We start from the raw sequence: 15921 nt of genomic DNA, 5'->3' as shown, positions 1-15921 counted from the left end.
CTCTCCTTTCAAATTCTGTAGCACAAACACTGACTACTATTTGCTAAACAAAATAGCTGAGCACTGAAAACAGACTTGGCATGAGCAGCAGTAAACTTCTTGTCCCTTGAAACTCACAGTTCACTGAAAATGGACTGAAACTCACAATTCCTTTAGCAGTCTGGTAGTTTGTGTAGACTGAGGATTTAGGCTGTTATCTCCTATAACCAAGGTACAGGTTTTGAGCCTGCATAAGTTAATTGACTAAATTCTGAACAGTGGAAAACCAGACTGCAGGAAATTATAGGATCACACAGTAAAATCACACAATTTTAATAACCAGATTAAGTGTGTTTGTCAGACAAGTTGACTTCATCAGAATCTGGTCTAAGATACACAAACACCAACATTTAAAAGTTCTCCCCTCCAATCATGTGACATATATCCAATAACAAAAGACTTCCAAGTAACCCTTTAATTGCAGAAAACCAACACAATAGAATACATAATTGAAAATGATTGTTAAATTTCACACCATACTAAAAACCATAATAAAAATACTTGTACATTATTTAATGACATTATTATGAAACTTTCTCCTTTTCCTATGAAACACATTCGTTGATGTGAACTTTTGCTTAATTGAACGTTCGCTGTTTTTTGTTCATTGAAGAGCAATTCGCTGAATTGCGATTTTGAAAAACTGATATAGACCCGCCATGATTCAAGTGAGTATGAAAAGCCATTTATTTTTTTTTCTCTATGCTATATTTAGCTTGGGCAAAGTATATAAGCATTGTTTAAAAAGGTGTGTTTGAAAATGTTAATAATTATTTTTGTTAGTATTCTTTAAGAGGCTAGGTACAAGATACCTACAAATAGTCATTTAGTGGTTAATGTGCTACCCCTTTCTGGTGAGTATTTGTTAAGTTGTACAAGTATGGATGTAGTTACCTGTGAATAGGTTACAATGGTGCAGTGGTTAGCATTGTCGCATCACAGTAAGAGGTTCTCCAGTTCAATTCTCGGCTGGAGTGCCTTCTGTGCGGAGTCTGCATATCCTCCCTGTGGTCGTGTGGGTTTCCTCTCGGTGCTCTGGTTTCCTTCCACACTCCAAAGACATGCAGCAGGTTGATTGGACACTCTAAATTTGCCCTAAGAATAAGTGTGTGTGCAAGTGAGTGGTATGGATGAACTACCAAGGCAGGGCTAGCCACCCACTGGTATAAACCTTGGCTCAAGATGATTGTCACTGTTGAAGTGACACCCTGACCCCGTGTGCAAAAAATGGGAAAAGAGGTTGAGGATGGATGGTCAGAAAGCTAAAGAATGAGAAATTGGGAGTAGAAATGGTGCCCAATGTGGGTAGGAGGTCTGTGCTGGTCACAAGAAATATAGTAATGATCTTAGTAGAATTTGGAATAGGAATGTCCGTTAAGAAAGGAATAATTAGTGAAGCATATAAAATATTACATGATAACTATAAGAATCAATCAGAAGAGGTTAGGAAGAATTGGGAAGAGAGATTGTATAAGTAATTCACAAAGAAACAATGGCAGGATATATGTATGTCTCCCAAATATGCAACAATATCTAGAAAATTTAGGACCTTTGCCTGGAAGTGTTTGCATAGATATTTTTATGCCCCAAGCAGACTCTAAAGAATCTTTCCTCAGGTAGACAGCAAATGTTGGATATATGATGGGGAAGAGGTAACTGGGAACATATGTTCTGGGAGTGTAATGAGTTTGCTGACTTTAAAGATTCCCTGCAGACTGTTCTGTCTGAGATGCTGGGTGAGCAAATTGGAGTGACTAGGGAAATTATTTTTTGAGCTATGATGCAGAGTTGGAATTGCCTAGACATAGTAAGGCCTTGCTGAGTATAATTACGATGGTTGCCAAAGAAGCAATAACTAGAAAATGGAACTCAAAGTCTAAACCAACTGTACTAGAAGTAACAAAGATAGTAACAGAAATGAAACAACTGGAACTGGGATCTTTAGAAAAGGGTAGGGGTAAATTACACAGGAAAAATGGGGGAAATGTGGGACCACTGCATGCAGAGGAGGAATGATGTTTAAAAGAAGGCAGGATCTGAATGAACTATGCAATGGCTGACAGACAATGACTGGATATATTAAAAGTGATATATAATGTTTGCAGCTATAGTTGTGTTGGCACAGTTATAACATATAATGTTTGCAACTGAGATTGTGCCACTATGATTTATTTTCATTTATATAAATGTAAGATTGTCTGTCACACATGATAATTTAATAAAGATGTTTCTTGTCAAAAAAAAAGAAGTATAGTAATGATTTATCAGATGATAATAAGGAGCCTGATATTGAATGAGAAGTCTTCCCTTATGTTTACAGTACTTGGTAGGTAAAGTTTCAAAAGTTGTGATGTTTTAGTAACTGGAGATGCAGAATGTGGTGTTTGAATGTTAAAGTTCTGCTTGGTTTATGAATCTAAGAATAATGTTTTACTGTGAAATGTACCCTCATAATACTTGATAATTTTTATGGAATGTTGATTTAAAATGCACACTAATAGAAAGGAAGTTGTAATTGCATGTGTTTGTATACATGTTCATACAGGGACTGAGGATGATATGGTCATTTATTTCTTTAATTTCAAAGGTATTCACAGAAGGTCACTTTAGCTTGTGTGAGTGCTGGGGACAGCATGATCATTATTTCTTTAACTTTCCTCACAATCAAACTTCAGATCTATGCACAGAAGGTTACTATAGCTTGTCTAGGAGGAGTGTATTGTCTCGAAACAATAGGTTGGAATGCATTACTGTCATTATTATTTTTTTCACCTTCTTCACAATCAGACATCAGACATATTTATTAGGTGGCTATCTTTTGGGATTAAGGGTAAGGGGGCATGCTGTCTCTATATATGTCTCACTGCAGCAGGCTGAATTGCATTACAGTGCTCTGTTTGTTATTTCACTTTCATAGGTTCATAGGGGAATACTAGGCTAACTGCCCTGAAGGGCCATTTTAAGCCTAGCCAGTAACCTTTGATCAGAATACAGCTCTGTAACTTGTGTCTGTAAAGTGAAGACCCTAACCATTATTCATACCCTGAATATTCAGTACAGACAGTGCAAGTTAATCCCACAGTCTTTGATGCTAGGGAGTTAACCACCAGTTGTACCTGTACAGGATACCCAGTCAACTTGTTGCCACCCATTTTATCCACAATGCTGCTAGTCATGAATAGTGATAAAGTTAAGGACATATAATCCTTTTAAAAACCACACTGGTGCATGCTAAGTAGCACATAGTTAATAAGATGTGACAAACTGTGCAGACTCCATTGTCTCCAGAATGTTATATGAATAGGACTTTACCAGCTTAGGTGGTCATTGTTTGGTTACAAAATTACCATTGATGCCTTCTACAGTTTAGTAAAGGACCAGTCTGAAGGAGAAACATTAATAAGATGTAGAAGGACAAGGAGATAAAAATTTCATAAGCGTTGATGAACTCATGGAAGAGTCTATCGGGCCTAGCTGGACCACTACCAAATATTTTTCTCAGCTCATTATTGACTTATTTTAATGTGTTGGGGTCATAAATGAATGTGACAGCAAACCCACAGAGGTAATTATCCAAATGCTTCCTAGGAAGGCTGATGCTACCTGTATCTACAACAGAATATTACTCAAAAAAATGAACAAAGACACCTATAGTCAAAGTGAATGAAATGCTATCATGACTAATGTATGTCTAGGTTATTTCATAGGTTCATAGGTGATTACTAGGCTAATGACTGCAGGGGGTGTTTTAAGTCTAGCCATGCTACCCAAATGTATCTAACAAGTTTTGGTACCCTAAGGTTATTTTAAGAGATATATGTGGTGCTGTGGTAGCGTTGTCGCCTCGCAGTAAGACACTGTCCGGTTCGATTCTCAGCTAGAGCCTCTTCTGCATGGAGACATGCGTGAATGGGCGTACCTTCGTTGAAGGCTGTGCATCAGAGCTGGTGACTCGTCACGTAAAAATCAACTACCAATCATTAGCAGACCTGAGTTTCGCTGTGGCGACCCCTAACCGGGAAAAGCCGAAAGACACAAACATGTAGATCTGGGCATGGAATCACTGTCACAGCCTGTTTTGATGTGTTTTAAGGGCACAGTATTAGAACACAGTGTTATACGATATAAAAGTAGGGTATCTTTTAAAAAAGTAGGATGTCTAAAATCAGTTCAGGTTTGCCTCACCAGGCCCACTGAAAGCATTCATATCTGTTTATTTCACAACTACACTCCTTCCCCTAACAATATCCTCTCTGAAAGAAACAACAGGATATGTAAATGTTCCATTCTCTACTGTATGACTTACAGATAGATATAACTTGCCAAAGTACCTTCCATGCGATCAGTGTCTGTTGAAGAGATTCAACTGTCACTTTTAAACTGGATATTTTTTGTACCTCTTCAACCCATGTTGAGTTTCCAGACTCATGTTCTGACAATTCTCAGAGTTTTTAGTTGAAAGGAGACCAGCACAGGTGTAGATTATGAGCACAAATGAGACTAGTGATAGACATGTTGTTTCTTTATAGCTTTATAGCTTTAATCATAAGTGCAAATATCTACCCAAGCACATGAATCAAAAGCACATGTTACTGAGCCTTCTACTGGTATAACCTATTTTTTATTTTGAGGAACTTTCTATGAAAGCTTTTGCTTAGATATTTTTGTTCTCCATGTAAAATTAGCAAAAATTAAAAAAATATATATTGAAAATGCATGCTGGAGATATAAAATCAAACTGAAACCAGTTTGGCAATATATATTTTTCTGTTGCAAAGAAACTTCTAAAGTTTGGTAAGATTTCCAAAACAATAAAAATAAAAAATAAACTGTAGCAACTGTTTCTATAAATGTAGCAAATAGTTCCATCAGTTTATACCCTAAAAAAGATTGTTTTACACTTTTAAACTGCACAATTTAAACAACGCACAGAATGCTACAGTGCACAGGTTTGAATGCAATGGAGGAGGTGTGGCACAGGCCATAGAAATAGGACCTGAATGGCTGAGCAGGAAGGGATGCATTGTGTATCTGATCACTTGGCTAGATGGATAGTCCATTTTTTTTTCTTTGTGTTTTTGCTCTTCAATGGAAGAGTTGGAGGGGATGGATATGCAATAAGTCAATTGATACAATACAGTGATTGGCTTAATACAGTAAAGTCTTTTTTTTTTGCTGTTCATTTGAACAGCTGAGGGGGTGGGGTGCCTGTTCATGGTACTGGCACAAGGCACTGATTTAGCCAGCTAGGTTTCTTTTAATTCCTCTTTGACATCAGAGAGGTCCACAAAATTTAGCAATCCTTTGGGGTTAAGGGTGAGGAGACATGCAGTGTATATACATCTGAAAGCAGCAAGTTGAAATATATTATTGTACCCATTTCTACTTTCACTTTCATCCCACTATATCATCAAAGGGGTATACATAGTATAGTTATAAAGGAAATCAGGTGTGTATGTGTGTGTGTCTATCTACAGAATTTTATTACTGTAAGTCAGTAAGTAAATAAATCAGCCAAAGTGTCATGACAATGTTTTTCTTAAAATCCTTCTGTTTACACCCCACTGTGAGGTCTCACAATGCTTTCTTTTTTTAGGGATGTGATCCGAGCTCTGCAGGTCCTTGGATTCAGTTTGACCAGTGACCAAGAAACACTTCAGAAGATAAGAAATCAGGTGCGTATTATTCTTAATTCAGATGGGATGGTAATCTACATGTTGTGGCAATTTTTTGTTTGCTTCATGATGTATTTACTCTTTTTATCTGCCACTTCTGAAAGGCATCATCTGTTTTACAGCCTAGACTGCCCTGTACGAGAATGCCAAAAGCTAATCCCTGCAGCAAGTCCTTTACAATTCTAGACTTTCACTAAAGTCAATGAGGATGAGGGCAGTGGTACATTCAGATGAGTCATTGGCATGTGACAGTGTTGTGTATACAAGATGAACAGGGTGGTACAAGATTTTTTTTCTGAGCTGTTTGCTTCATAGCACTGTTGAATGACAGAAGTACTACATGCTGGTTTTGAACCAATATGTTATTTATTTGACTTCTGCGGAGAGCACAATGTTCATAATGTTGTCTAGTTGTGTGTACTGGGTGGTGTACATTCATATCCTGGACCATCACATTTTTTTGTCTTTCTGCTTACCGTTTATCATTAAACAACTTTTTTATATTACACTGGCCGTGTGTTGGATTATACTTGTTTTTGGATATTTTGTAAAGCTGTCTTAATACTAGATGTGACAGTGTGGAAGAGATATTCTGCTTCTTCACTGAGATACACACATACTCCCCCTTCCTGCTGTGACATTAGATGTATTGTATTTAATTCATTCATTAATTTGTTAATAAGGCAAGTTCTCTAGACATAAATGCCAACTTTCAGGGGGGTGACCCAAGAACACTGATTATGTGGCTTGCTCAAGAGTAACACAGCTTGCAAGCAGTGAGTCAAAGAATCAAATTCAAGATTACAGGATGAAATTCATTAGCACAGTTAGCATTAACCATATGTGCTAAGCTGCTAGACATTCAGCCTTGGGACAGAGTTGAGTACTGGAGTGCAGTGTTATCACTTACAGTAAAAAAAAATCTGCCATGAGTCAACAGGTAGGGGAGGAGCTCCAAGACATTCTACATATGTTGAGATTGTAGACTTTTATAACTATAACAGGAGGTGTTTGTTTGTTTGTTTGTTTGTTTGTTTGTTTGTTTGTTTGTTTGTTTGTGTAATGGCAAGGTAAATCTCTTATTAAAGCTGTCATAGAAGCAGGGTCTGGTTAAGTCACTTGCTCAGAGTCCCATACAAGCAACTGGAGACCAAGGAAAGCAATACCCAGGGCTGTGACATAATGCTCATTAATAGTTCATAGCTTTAATCTCTACAGTAAATTGACATCTTTATTTGTGGACATTTTCTTCTTTTCCTTGGAAGTAGTAACCTCTGCACTAACATTTATGCATACTTTGATCTAGTAAGAAATTCATGTCATTTTGGTCTGTTCCTTACCACAGGTGGCGCAGCTCTGCCAGAAAGATTGTATAATAGAGAAACTTCTGGTGCTGGAAAACATGGAGCGCAAGAAGCTTCAGTATGCTATAAGAATGGAACTTCAAAAGCAGCCCCAGAACATGGAAATTTTTGAGGACCCTGTCTTGCTCCTTGAAAAAACTTTCTCTGGTAGGGCTTTTAAATCCATTTACTCTCTGTCTCATTATCTGTATTTCATTGTCTTTTCCATATGCTCTCCAATGCTTTTGTGAGTTTCACAGTCCTAATATATATCCTAGAAGGGTTAATGACATACCTTCAAAGAGTTGTAGTAAGGCAAGGTATATTTGGTTAGCAGTGGAACACTGTAATAATCTTGTGGAAGCAATATAATTTCATGAGTCCCCTCTTGGCAAACAGCAAAAGAATAAAGTGATCATGTATACCATCATGACTGAACAGAGTCTCTGTACCAGCAGTTCACCTACTTTGTTACGTAGCAGTAAACAAAAAGTAAAAATAAATAAATATATATATATATATATATATATATATATATATATATATATATATGCCCCCCGCACACACACTCATGCATGTATGCAAGCACACAAAACATATAAAGTAAAACAATCTGCCATCAAAAAAGTGTATGGGGTAATAATATAGCAATAACCCACGCCTGGGTGTGGGTAATGCAGGATTTACCCATGGTTGGCGTGGTTTGGTCGAGGGCAAAGCCCGAGGACCAAACAAAGACAACTGGGTAAATCCAGCATTACCCACACCCAGAAGTGGGTTATTGCTATTATACCATGGTGTTAGTTTGTTTTGTATTATGTTTGTATTGTTATTTATGTTTTTGTTTGCTTTTTTTTGTATTCTTCCACTTTTTGTGAGATAAAATAATCCATACTTTCAGTTTGTGTTTATTGTTTATTTCTGTTTTAATTTAAATACATGTTATTTTTTAGTTTTTCAGGAAATGTTAGGAAAGGGCTAGGTGGTGCTTGGTATAATATAGTTTAAGCAGTGTAGAAGTTTATAACGTGTAGTTATGTTTTAGTAGTTATAGGTATGTTGAAATGTGGTGTAGTTTTAATTTGTATTAATTTTTTTAAAATATGTACTTTTACTATTTGGTCACTAGATGGTGGTGTTGTATGCGCTTTTATTTGATGTATGCTGATGTGGACGTTCGGTATGATGTGTGTTTTTGACTTTGAGGGATGTGTGGTGTGTTTTAGTATGTACATTTTTGGAGTTGTCTGTGTATAGGTATTGTAGGGAATATAGGTAAGTGAATGGTTTTATGAGAATGCTTGGTTTTATTGTGTTATAAGTGGTGGTTATGTAGTGTGTGTGTGATGTATTTGCGACTGCATGACTTTTTATTTTTTTAGTGTTCGAGGTGAGGGAATGAGGAGTGTAGTATGGAAATTGGTTAGTTTTCTGTGTTTTCGTTAAATTGTTGCGTGTTTTGGGTATTAGATTTACTTTACTTTACTGTTTATTTGCTGTTGCCGCATGATATTTAGCGACCGGACTTTTTGCGTTGTTTCTTGTAGGATTTACTATGTGCACACTGGTTGGATTAGCCAATCAGCATGCACGTTTGTCGGGTTTGCGATGTTCGCATGGTATAATGAACATTTTAGTTTTCTCATGGGGCAAGGAATTCAAAGCTACATGTTGTATGTGCAGAACTGATATCTACCCAGTAGTTTTTCATTTGTAGGTGGTTTTCAATTCATATCTTATTTAGTTTTCAAGACATCAGTTTATATGGGATTCTTTCTGTTCTAACTTGAATTGCCACTTTAACTTTGAGGCCCTCTGCACCTTTGAGTCTGAACTCCACTGGCATAATACTGAATCTTTTCTCTTTTGTCGGGTTTCCTTTCATATCTTATTTAGTTTCCAGGACATCATTTTATATGGAATTCTTTCTGTTCTAGGTCGAAGTGCCACTTTAACGTCTAGGTCGACAGCACCTTTGACACCAGAGTCTGAACTCCAATGGCATGATGATGAATTGCAGGTAAGAGAAGAAACATCATTTTTGTATCTCTTATTTATTCACTGTATTTGTAGCAGCAGTGAACACTACAAGACACATTTTTGATGCAGTACTTTAGAAGACAGCATTCTGAATATTTTCCATTATCCACTAGATGCCACCCAGGTGCTTATAAGGCAATAAAATCTGAAAACCTTCCTGTTCTAAACAATGTTTTGTAGGATACTGTTCATGTCTCTCAGCTACAGCACATACAGACACACACACAGACACACAGACACACACACACACGCACACACACGCATGCATGTGCACACACACACACACACACACACACACACACACACACACACACACACACACACACACACACACAAACACAAGCACAAACACACACACCACAGACATGCACAGATACATTTCAGTCCCCTGATAATTCTTTTTAAATACCTTCCATTCTGACCAGTAAGCCAAATTCAGTGACATACAAGTCTATTTGTTCCTCTTTCCAGTCCAGCTATCATACCCACATTAATCTCTTAAAGGAAGACTTCACCATCTCCTACAGTTTAAATTAATCCTTAGGTTGCTTTTCCCCCTACAGTATAGTTCCAGTATTTTGTAGGTATCAGAAACCTGCTTGCATTTTTTTAAACTTTCATCTCCTTGCCTTCTAATAAAAGGAAGGGAAAGCCCACCTACCTTTTTCTAAGCTTAACTTCTCACATACTTTGCAGAGGAATCTGTCTCTGCCTGTATGACATACCATAGACAGAGATAAATCTGTAGTTTACTCTGTCAGATACTGCTGTCAGTCTTAGATGGGCAATTAATCCTGTTAATGTCAAGAACAAGCAAGGTAGCTGCTATAAAAAAGACAGAAAACTGTGAAACTCTTTTCCACTGTATTTATTGCAGAGAGGAGGAGAACTTAATACTCCCCTTTCATAGCAAAACAAAGCAATTACATCCGTCAGGGGTTTAAAGGCAGTTGTTACCTCTACCGACAAATTTACATAATCAGCATCACAGTATTGAAATGCTAGCTTTAAAAGTTATTTATTTATAATACTTTATATGTTAAGATAGCGTAAGTGTAGTATCAAAAATTCCTGTGACATTTAGAAGAAAGTCAGAAAATATTTTTCTTGTAAAGTATCAACACAGTTACCTTTTCAAGCCACCTATACACACATACAGATTACAGAACTGCAGAAAGAGAGACAGGTGGCAACCCTATCAGCTAGGTGCACTGATACTGTTTATAAAAAGGTCTTCTATGCTTTTTTTGTCACATCCTTCTAGAAGGTGGTGCATATCTGGTACACAGATCCATGATAAGAGACTCCCACTGACTTTGAGTCAGTCCTTACAGCTATAGAGTGCATAAGCATTTTCCAGTCCACAAAGGAAATGTGACCATTGATAGCAACTATACTACACAGTTGAATATACTTATTACATACATATTTTTGCTATGTCCCCTTCATTAAAAACATTAAGAAAAGGAAATCAGAAGTACTTTAACAGTGTTTAAATGCATGCCTGTGTCTGTTTTTGTGTATGTGTGTGTGTGTGTGTGTGTGTGTGTGTGTGTGTGTGTGTGTGTGTGTGTGTGTGTGTGTGTGTGTGTGTGTGTATGTGTGTATGTGTGAGTGTGTGTGTGTACATGTGTATATGTATATGTGTATATATATATATATATATATATATATATATATATATATATATATATATATATAAAAGAACGTGTGCAGCACACATTTTACATGTATGTACAAAAATGTGTGTGTGTGTAAAATCGAGAAATAGATTATATGCCTGTGTGTGTGTACTTCATGTGCTTTAAATAAAAACAAATCAAAATGGAAATTTTATGCAACTGTATATGTATGTATACACAAACACACACATACACACACACACACACACACACACACACACACACACAGACACACACACACACACACACGTATGTAGCATGTATAATACTATATGTGGGAAGCAGTACAGTGTGAATACATCAAGACAGAAATATGCAATAAATATTTTTGTATGTAGTCACATATGAACTGACATATGGATGTGCATGAGTATGTGTGTGTGGGTACATAACACACACACATATATACAGATGCACACAAATGTATACACACACAGATGGTGTGTGTGCATGCATATGTGTGTTATGTAATTGTCATCATCCTAATCAACCTCCTTTTTCCTACTTTCTACATATCCCAAATTTTTTTCACCATACTAGTTATTGGGCACCACTGTAATGGTTGTTCCATTCTAAAATTTATAGTTTTAGTATGTTTTCATACTATCTTAGGACAACAGACTTGATGCAAATTTAATTATCCCCCCCCTGTCTTTTGTGACACCATAAAACATTCACTTGCTGATTCCTAGTCATTTAAAGAACAGTAACCTCTTACAGCACTGTAAGATGTGCAGTATGGGTGTATACAATTCATTATTTATAACAAAGTCAGAGTTAAACATTATTAATGTGTACATTCTAGTAAATGTTGTTTAATGTTTTACTCAATGTCACACCTTGGCTATGTGTTGTGCATGCAATCTTTGCCAAATGTCTTTATTGCAGTATTTTTCTATATATTGATAAGTGCATTTATTACTTGTTGCTATCTTTGCCAGTGTTGCCTGGGTCATGGCTGAAAAGGGTCCTGGGGTCCTGTTGCTCTCCTACTTTGGACACAATAGAAGAGTCTTTGTGGGTTCTGTTCAAGCAGCTTTATTTTATACAAACACATCACAACAGAAGTTTACTGACTTTAACTTAAGTAACTTTACGTACAAACTAACTGCTGCAATCATATATGCTCACACCCTGGCTGCACTCTCAAAATGGTACTAGAAATGACACATGTCTGGCATTTATACGTATACGCTCAGTGTGCTTCTTAAAGATATAGCACGTACACTCTGATCTACAGGTCCAGTTCACTTTCCTGGTTTACAAAGTACAAATAAATACAAAATAGAAAAAAGGGGTGGTGAACATGACAGAAATATTTAAGGAGCTAGTATAGCATGTTTTAAATCTGCATCATTCATGACAGAGAAAAAAACTTCCCACTGAAGGCATTGGGAAGTAGCCGCCAGACTTACTTTAAAGTCCTTTTCAGCTATACATGATACAGCAAGGATCATTTACTGCAGTGAGAGTTTTCACACCTCAAGATGATAGTGTGGAGGAAGATTTGTCACTTCCTTTGGAACTACAAAAGAATTTCTGTACACGAGCCTGCTATTTACCTACTTTCTTTTGCTGGAAGTAGCTAACAGCTTTAAATTATTTAGCACAAAGGAAGCTCTGACAGACATATAAATGAGGCTCACTCAAGGAAACAGAATCAGCACTATTACAGAAGGTGTGTTAGATGACAGTGCTTCACAGTCCTGCCATTCTATCTTAATGGTATGATAAAACAACAAAACTTCCTTATGTCTGCCATGACTGATATAAAGAGGGCTTGAAATGTATTCTAGGAAGAAGGAATGAAAGCAAAAAACAATATCACATTACCAAGGCAGACCCCATCAGCTGCCATTTTGTGGGAAACACATTAAAGTTGTAAAAGAAGCACTTGGGGTGATTTTGAGGTATTAATATAGCTCAGAAAACAAATACAATATCCACACTCATCACTCCCTATAAAAACCTGAAATCCTTAAGGTCTTCTCAGAGACTTCTAGTACATACCATTAAACCAAACAACAAGGCTGGTGACTCCCTCTTTTTCTAATATTGTTGGAAAAGCCTGGAATCTCCTCCCCAGTGAACTCTCCTCACTTCCCTCAATATCATGCTTCAAAAACAAATTGAAAGTGTTCCTCAGAACACAGTGGTTATGCTCCTGTACTAAGCCTGACTAGTTAAGTATCTCTTAATATTTTGCTCTTCCTACCCCTTATACTCATTAACTGTAATTCCTTCCTTCTTAACCATAATACTATCTCCCTCTAGAACATCTTGATTGTACTAGCATGCTATGTTATGCCTGTATTCTGCACTGCTGAATTTACTGTGATAACCTGTAATATGCATTTTTTTTTGTATTATGATTGATTTTGCCATTTAACACCCCGCGGGAAGTGCTGGTTAGATAGCTGTGGAACCAAGCTAGGGAAGAATGACTGAGATGTTATGTGGCCAGTTCTGACAGCAGTTTTTGGTGTGAAACTATGTCGAATGTCTTTGAGAGATCTAGAAAGATGGATGAGACATACTTATTCTGATTTCTGTGTTAATTTATTGTGTTAGTAAAACCGAGGAGGGCGGTTGTAGTGCTGTGTTGGGAGTCAAAACCATGTTGTGTGTTTGATAAGAGGTTATTGGAGAGAAGGTACTTTAGAAGCTGGGAGTGAATACATTTTTCTAGTATTTCCTTGGAGAGGTGTAGAAAGAATGGCAAATGGGTCTGTAATTAGTAAGCTCCTGCAGAGTTGCCACCTTCATGCACTGGGGTGATATAGGAGACTTTCCAGATTAGTGCGACATGGTTCCTCAGAGATAAAAGCAGTTGATGAGGATAGAAAATGGGGGTAGGCTAAGACTTTTGGAGGTAGCTTTGAGGAATTCTGATGGGAGGTTGTCCGCAGCTAGGCTGGTGGGCTTGAGCTTACTGAGTAGTTTTTTTAATGGTATGGGTTGGGATGGGGTTAAAAGAGAAGGAGTTTACACCCTCATTGTTGGCTACGGGGATTGTAGTAGTGATGTTTTGGTCATAGTCAATAAGTGAGTGAATTGTGTTTATGAAAAAGGAATTGAATTGTGTAGCGATGTTTTTATTTGATGGGAGTGTGGTAGGATTGGGGGTGGACGTACTACCAGATTGCAGGAGTTTGTTTATAGTGGCCCAGAATTTTTGGGGGGGGGTTGTTTCTTTGCTGTGCAGTGATGTAGTAGGCTTTTTGTCAGTTTTTATCTGGGATTTGGCTTTATTCCTAAGTTGTTTGAAAAGTAGAAGGTTGTAATTGCTTTTGTTAGTTAGCCAGTGTTCCCATGCAATTTCCCTTTCTTTTAGTATGTCTTAGGTATTATTTGTAAGCCAGGGTGTGTGGTGATATTTTATTCTAGCTATTCTGCAGGGGAACAGGCTGTTTAGGATGTTGAGGAAGGTGCTGTTAAAGTGTTGAACAGCTTCATCTAGTAGTAGTGTTTTGAGGGGGGACCAGTTAATTTGTTGGAGGAGGGAGTTGAAAGTGTGGATATTACATTTTTCTTGTTGTGGATTAGCCTATAGACTACTTGTCTTGGTGAACTAAGATTGTTTCTGATTAGGTATGTGGGTAAGTGGTCACTTATAGTACTGGGGAGGCATCCTGCTAGAAGGGGTGTGTTATTTTTATTTGTGAGAGTCCAGTCCAGGATGGATTGTCTGTTGGAGGTTTTGTCTATTCTTGTGGGATTTTGTATGAGCTGGGAGAAACCATATAGGTTTATGGAACTGGATGGACTGTTGGAATTATAGGTGGACCAGTCAATGTTGAGGTCACCCATAATGATGGTTTCTTGGTGGAAGGTTGTGGATAGCCAGGGAAGTATGTCTTCAACTGTGCTAGTGTTATCTCCTGGAGGGATATAGATAGCCATTATGATTAGCGTTTTGTTGTTGTTGATATTCAGTTTGATAATGAGTAATTCCACATTGTTTGATGTAAGAAGTGTGGTGTTGATAACTTCTAGGGCTAGATTTTGTTTAAACATTATTGCTACACCTCCCCCACGTTTATTTTGACGATTGAGTCCACATATGTTGAACCCTGGGAGAAGTATTTCATTGTTTTTGACATGTGGCTTAAGCCAAGTTTCAGTCAAAATGGTTATGTCAGGGGAATGTAAGTCAATTAGGGCATGGAGGTCATGGATTTTTAGTATACTTCTTAGATTTATATTAAGGAACAGCAGGGAGTGTTGTTTGAGGTGAGGCGTATGGTGGAGTTGATTGAGGTGTAAGTGGTAGTTTGTTTATTGGTAGTCTTGGGACCAGGGTTGGGGTGGATGTCACCAGTGAGTTTTAGTTTTGATAATATATGAAATAAAGTTGTTATAAGTTTGCTTAGTTTGTGGTTTCTAAACAGTGGTTCGTTTTGTGTCTGGTTTAATGGTATTTAAGTCTATTTCTGTGTTGTTGTAGAGGTTGGGTGAAATTTAGGAGTTGTAGTGGTGAGTTATGGGCAGTGGAGAGTTGGTGATGGAGTTGGTGGGCTGGTCATAGTAGATGGGGGTGTAGAAGTTACTTAATTGATAAAGAAGGGCTAGTGTGAATAGGTTGGCTAAAGGGAGAAATAAGATAAGGGGTCAAATAGTAAATTTGTTTTAGTGGATGTAATGATGTGTATTTAGTGGAATGTAAATATTGTGTGCTTTATTAGTAGTAAGTTGGAGGCTGTTAGAGGGACCGAACAGTGTGTGGCGGTTAGAATGCGCTGCCAGAGATGTTGGAGGGGGGTGATAGTTGTGAGTTTTCGGGTATGTGGTAGAGCAGGGGTTAAATCATATAGGAAGGTGAATATGTGGGAGGTCAAAGCAGCTGAATGTGTAGGTAGATATGTGTTGTAATGGTGGGGGAGGGGGGTATAGTGGAGACTGGCCTGTTTTGATTACAGGGTGTGACAACTGTTAGATGTGTATGAAACAAGAGGGTTGTTTGTATTGATAGCATCAATGTATTGATAGCATTTTGTAATGGTAAAAAGGGTAGGGATTGCTAAAAGGTTACTATATGCGTGTTAATGGATGGGTGTTGATTAGAATTAGTGTGGAAATGTGAGCCACTTTATAATTCAAAATTGTACAGGTAGTGATCGGTAGATACGTGTGAGTGGGAGT

At 37.5% G+C, this 15921-nt stretch overlaps 1 protein-coding gene across 1 annotated transcript in view; it reads left to right on the top strand.

Annotated features, from left to right (window-relative positions):
* The window catches only part of HEATR4 (HEAT repeat containing 4), a 390162-nt gene that overhangs the window by 351663 nt on the left and 22578 nt on the right, over positions 1 to 15921 (top strand). Inside the window, exons 14-16 of the mRNA XM_044074085.1 lie at positions 5636 to 5714; positions 7060 to 7225; positions 8995 to 9077. Coding sequence (XP_043930020.1) covers positions 5636 to 5714; positions 7060 to 7225; positions 8995 to 9077 — 328 coding nt within the window. The remainder of the gene's footprint in view (positions 1 to 5635; positions 5715 to 7059; positions 7226 to 8994; positions 9078 to 15921) is intronic.

The sequence above is a fragment of the Protopterus annectens genome, chromosome 6.part0 (genome assembly GCF_019279795.1).
Source record: "Protopterus annectens isolate FY-2018-M chromosome 6.part0, PAN1.0, whole genome shotgun sequence".
Taxonomy (NCBI): domain Eukaryota; kingdom Metazoa; phylum Chordata; order Ceratodontiformes; family Protopteridae; genus Protopterus; species Protopterus annectens.
Note: the sequence above shows the minus strand (reverse complement) of the source record. Positions and strands in the feature narration are given on the sequence as shown.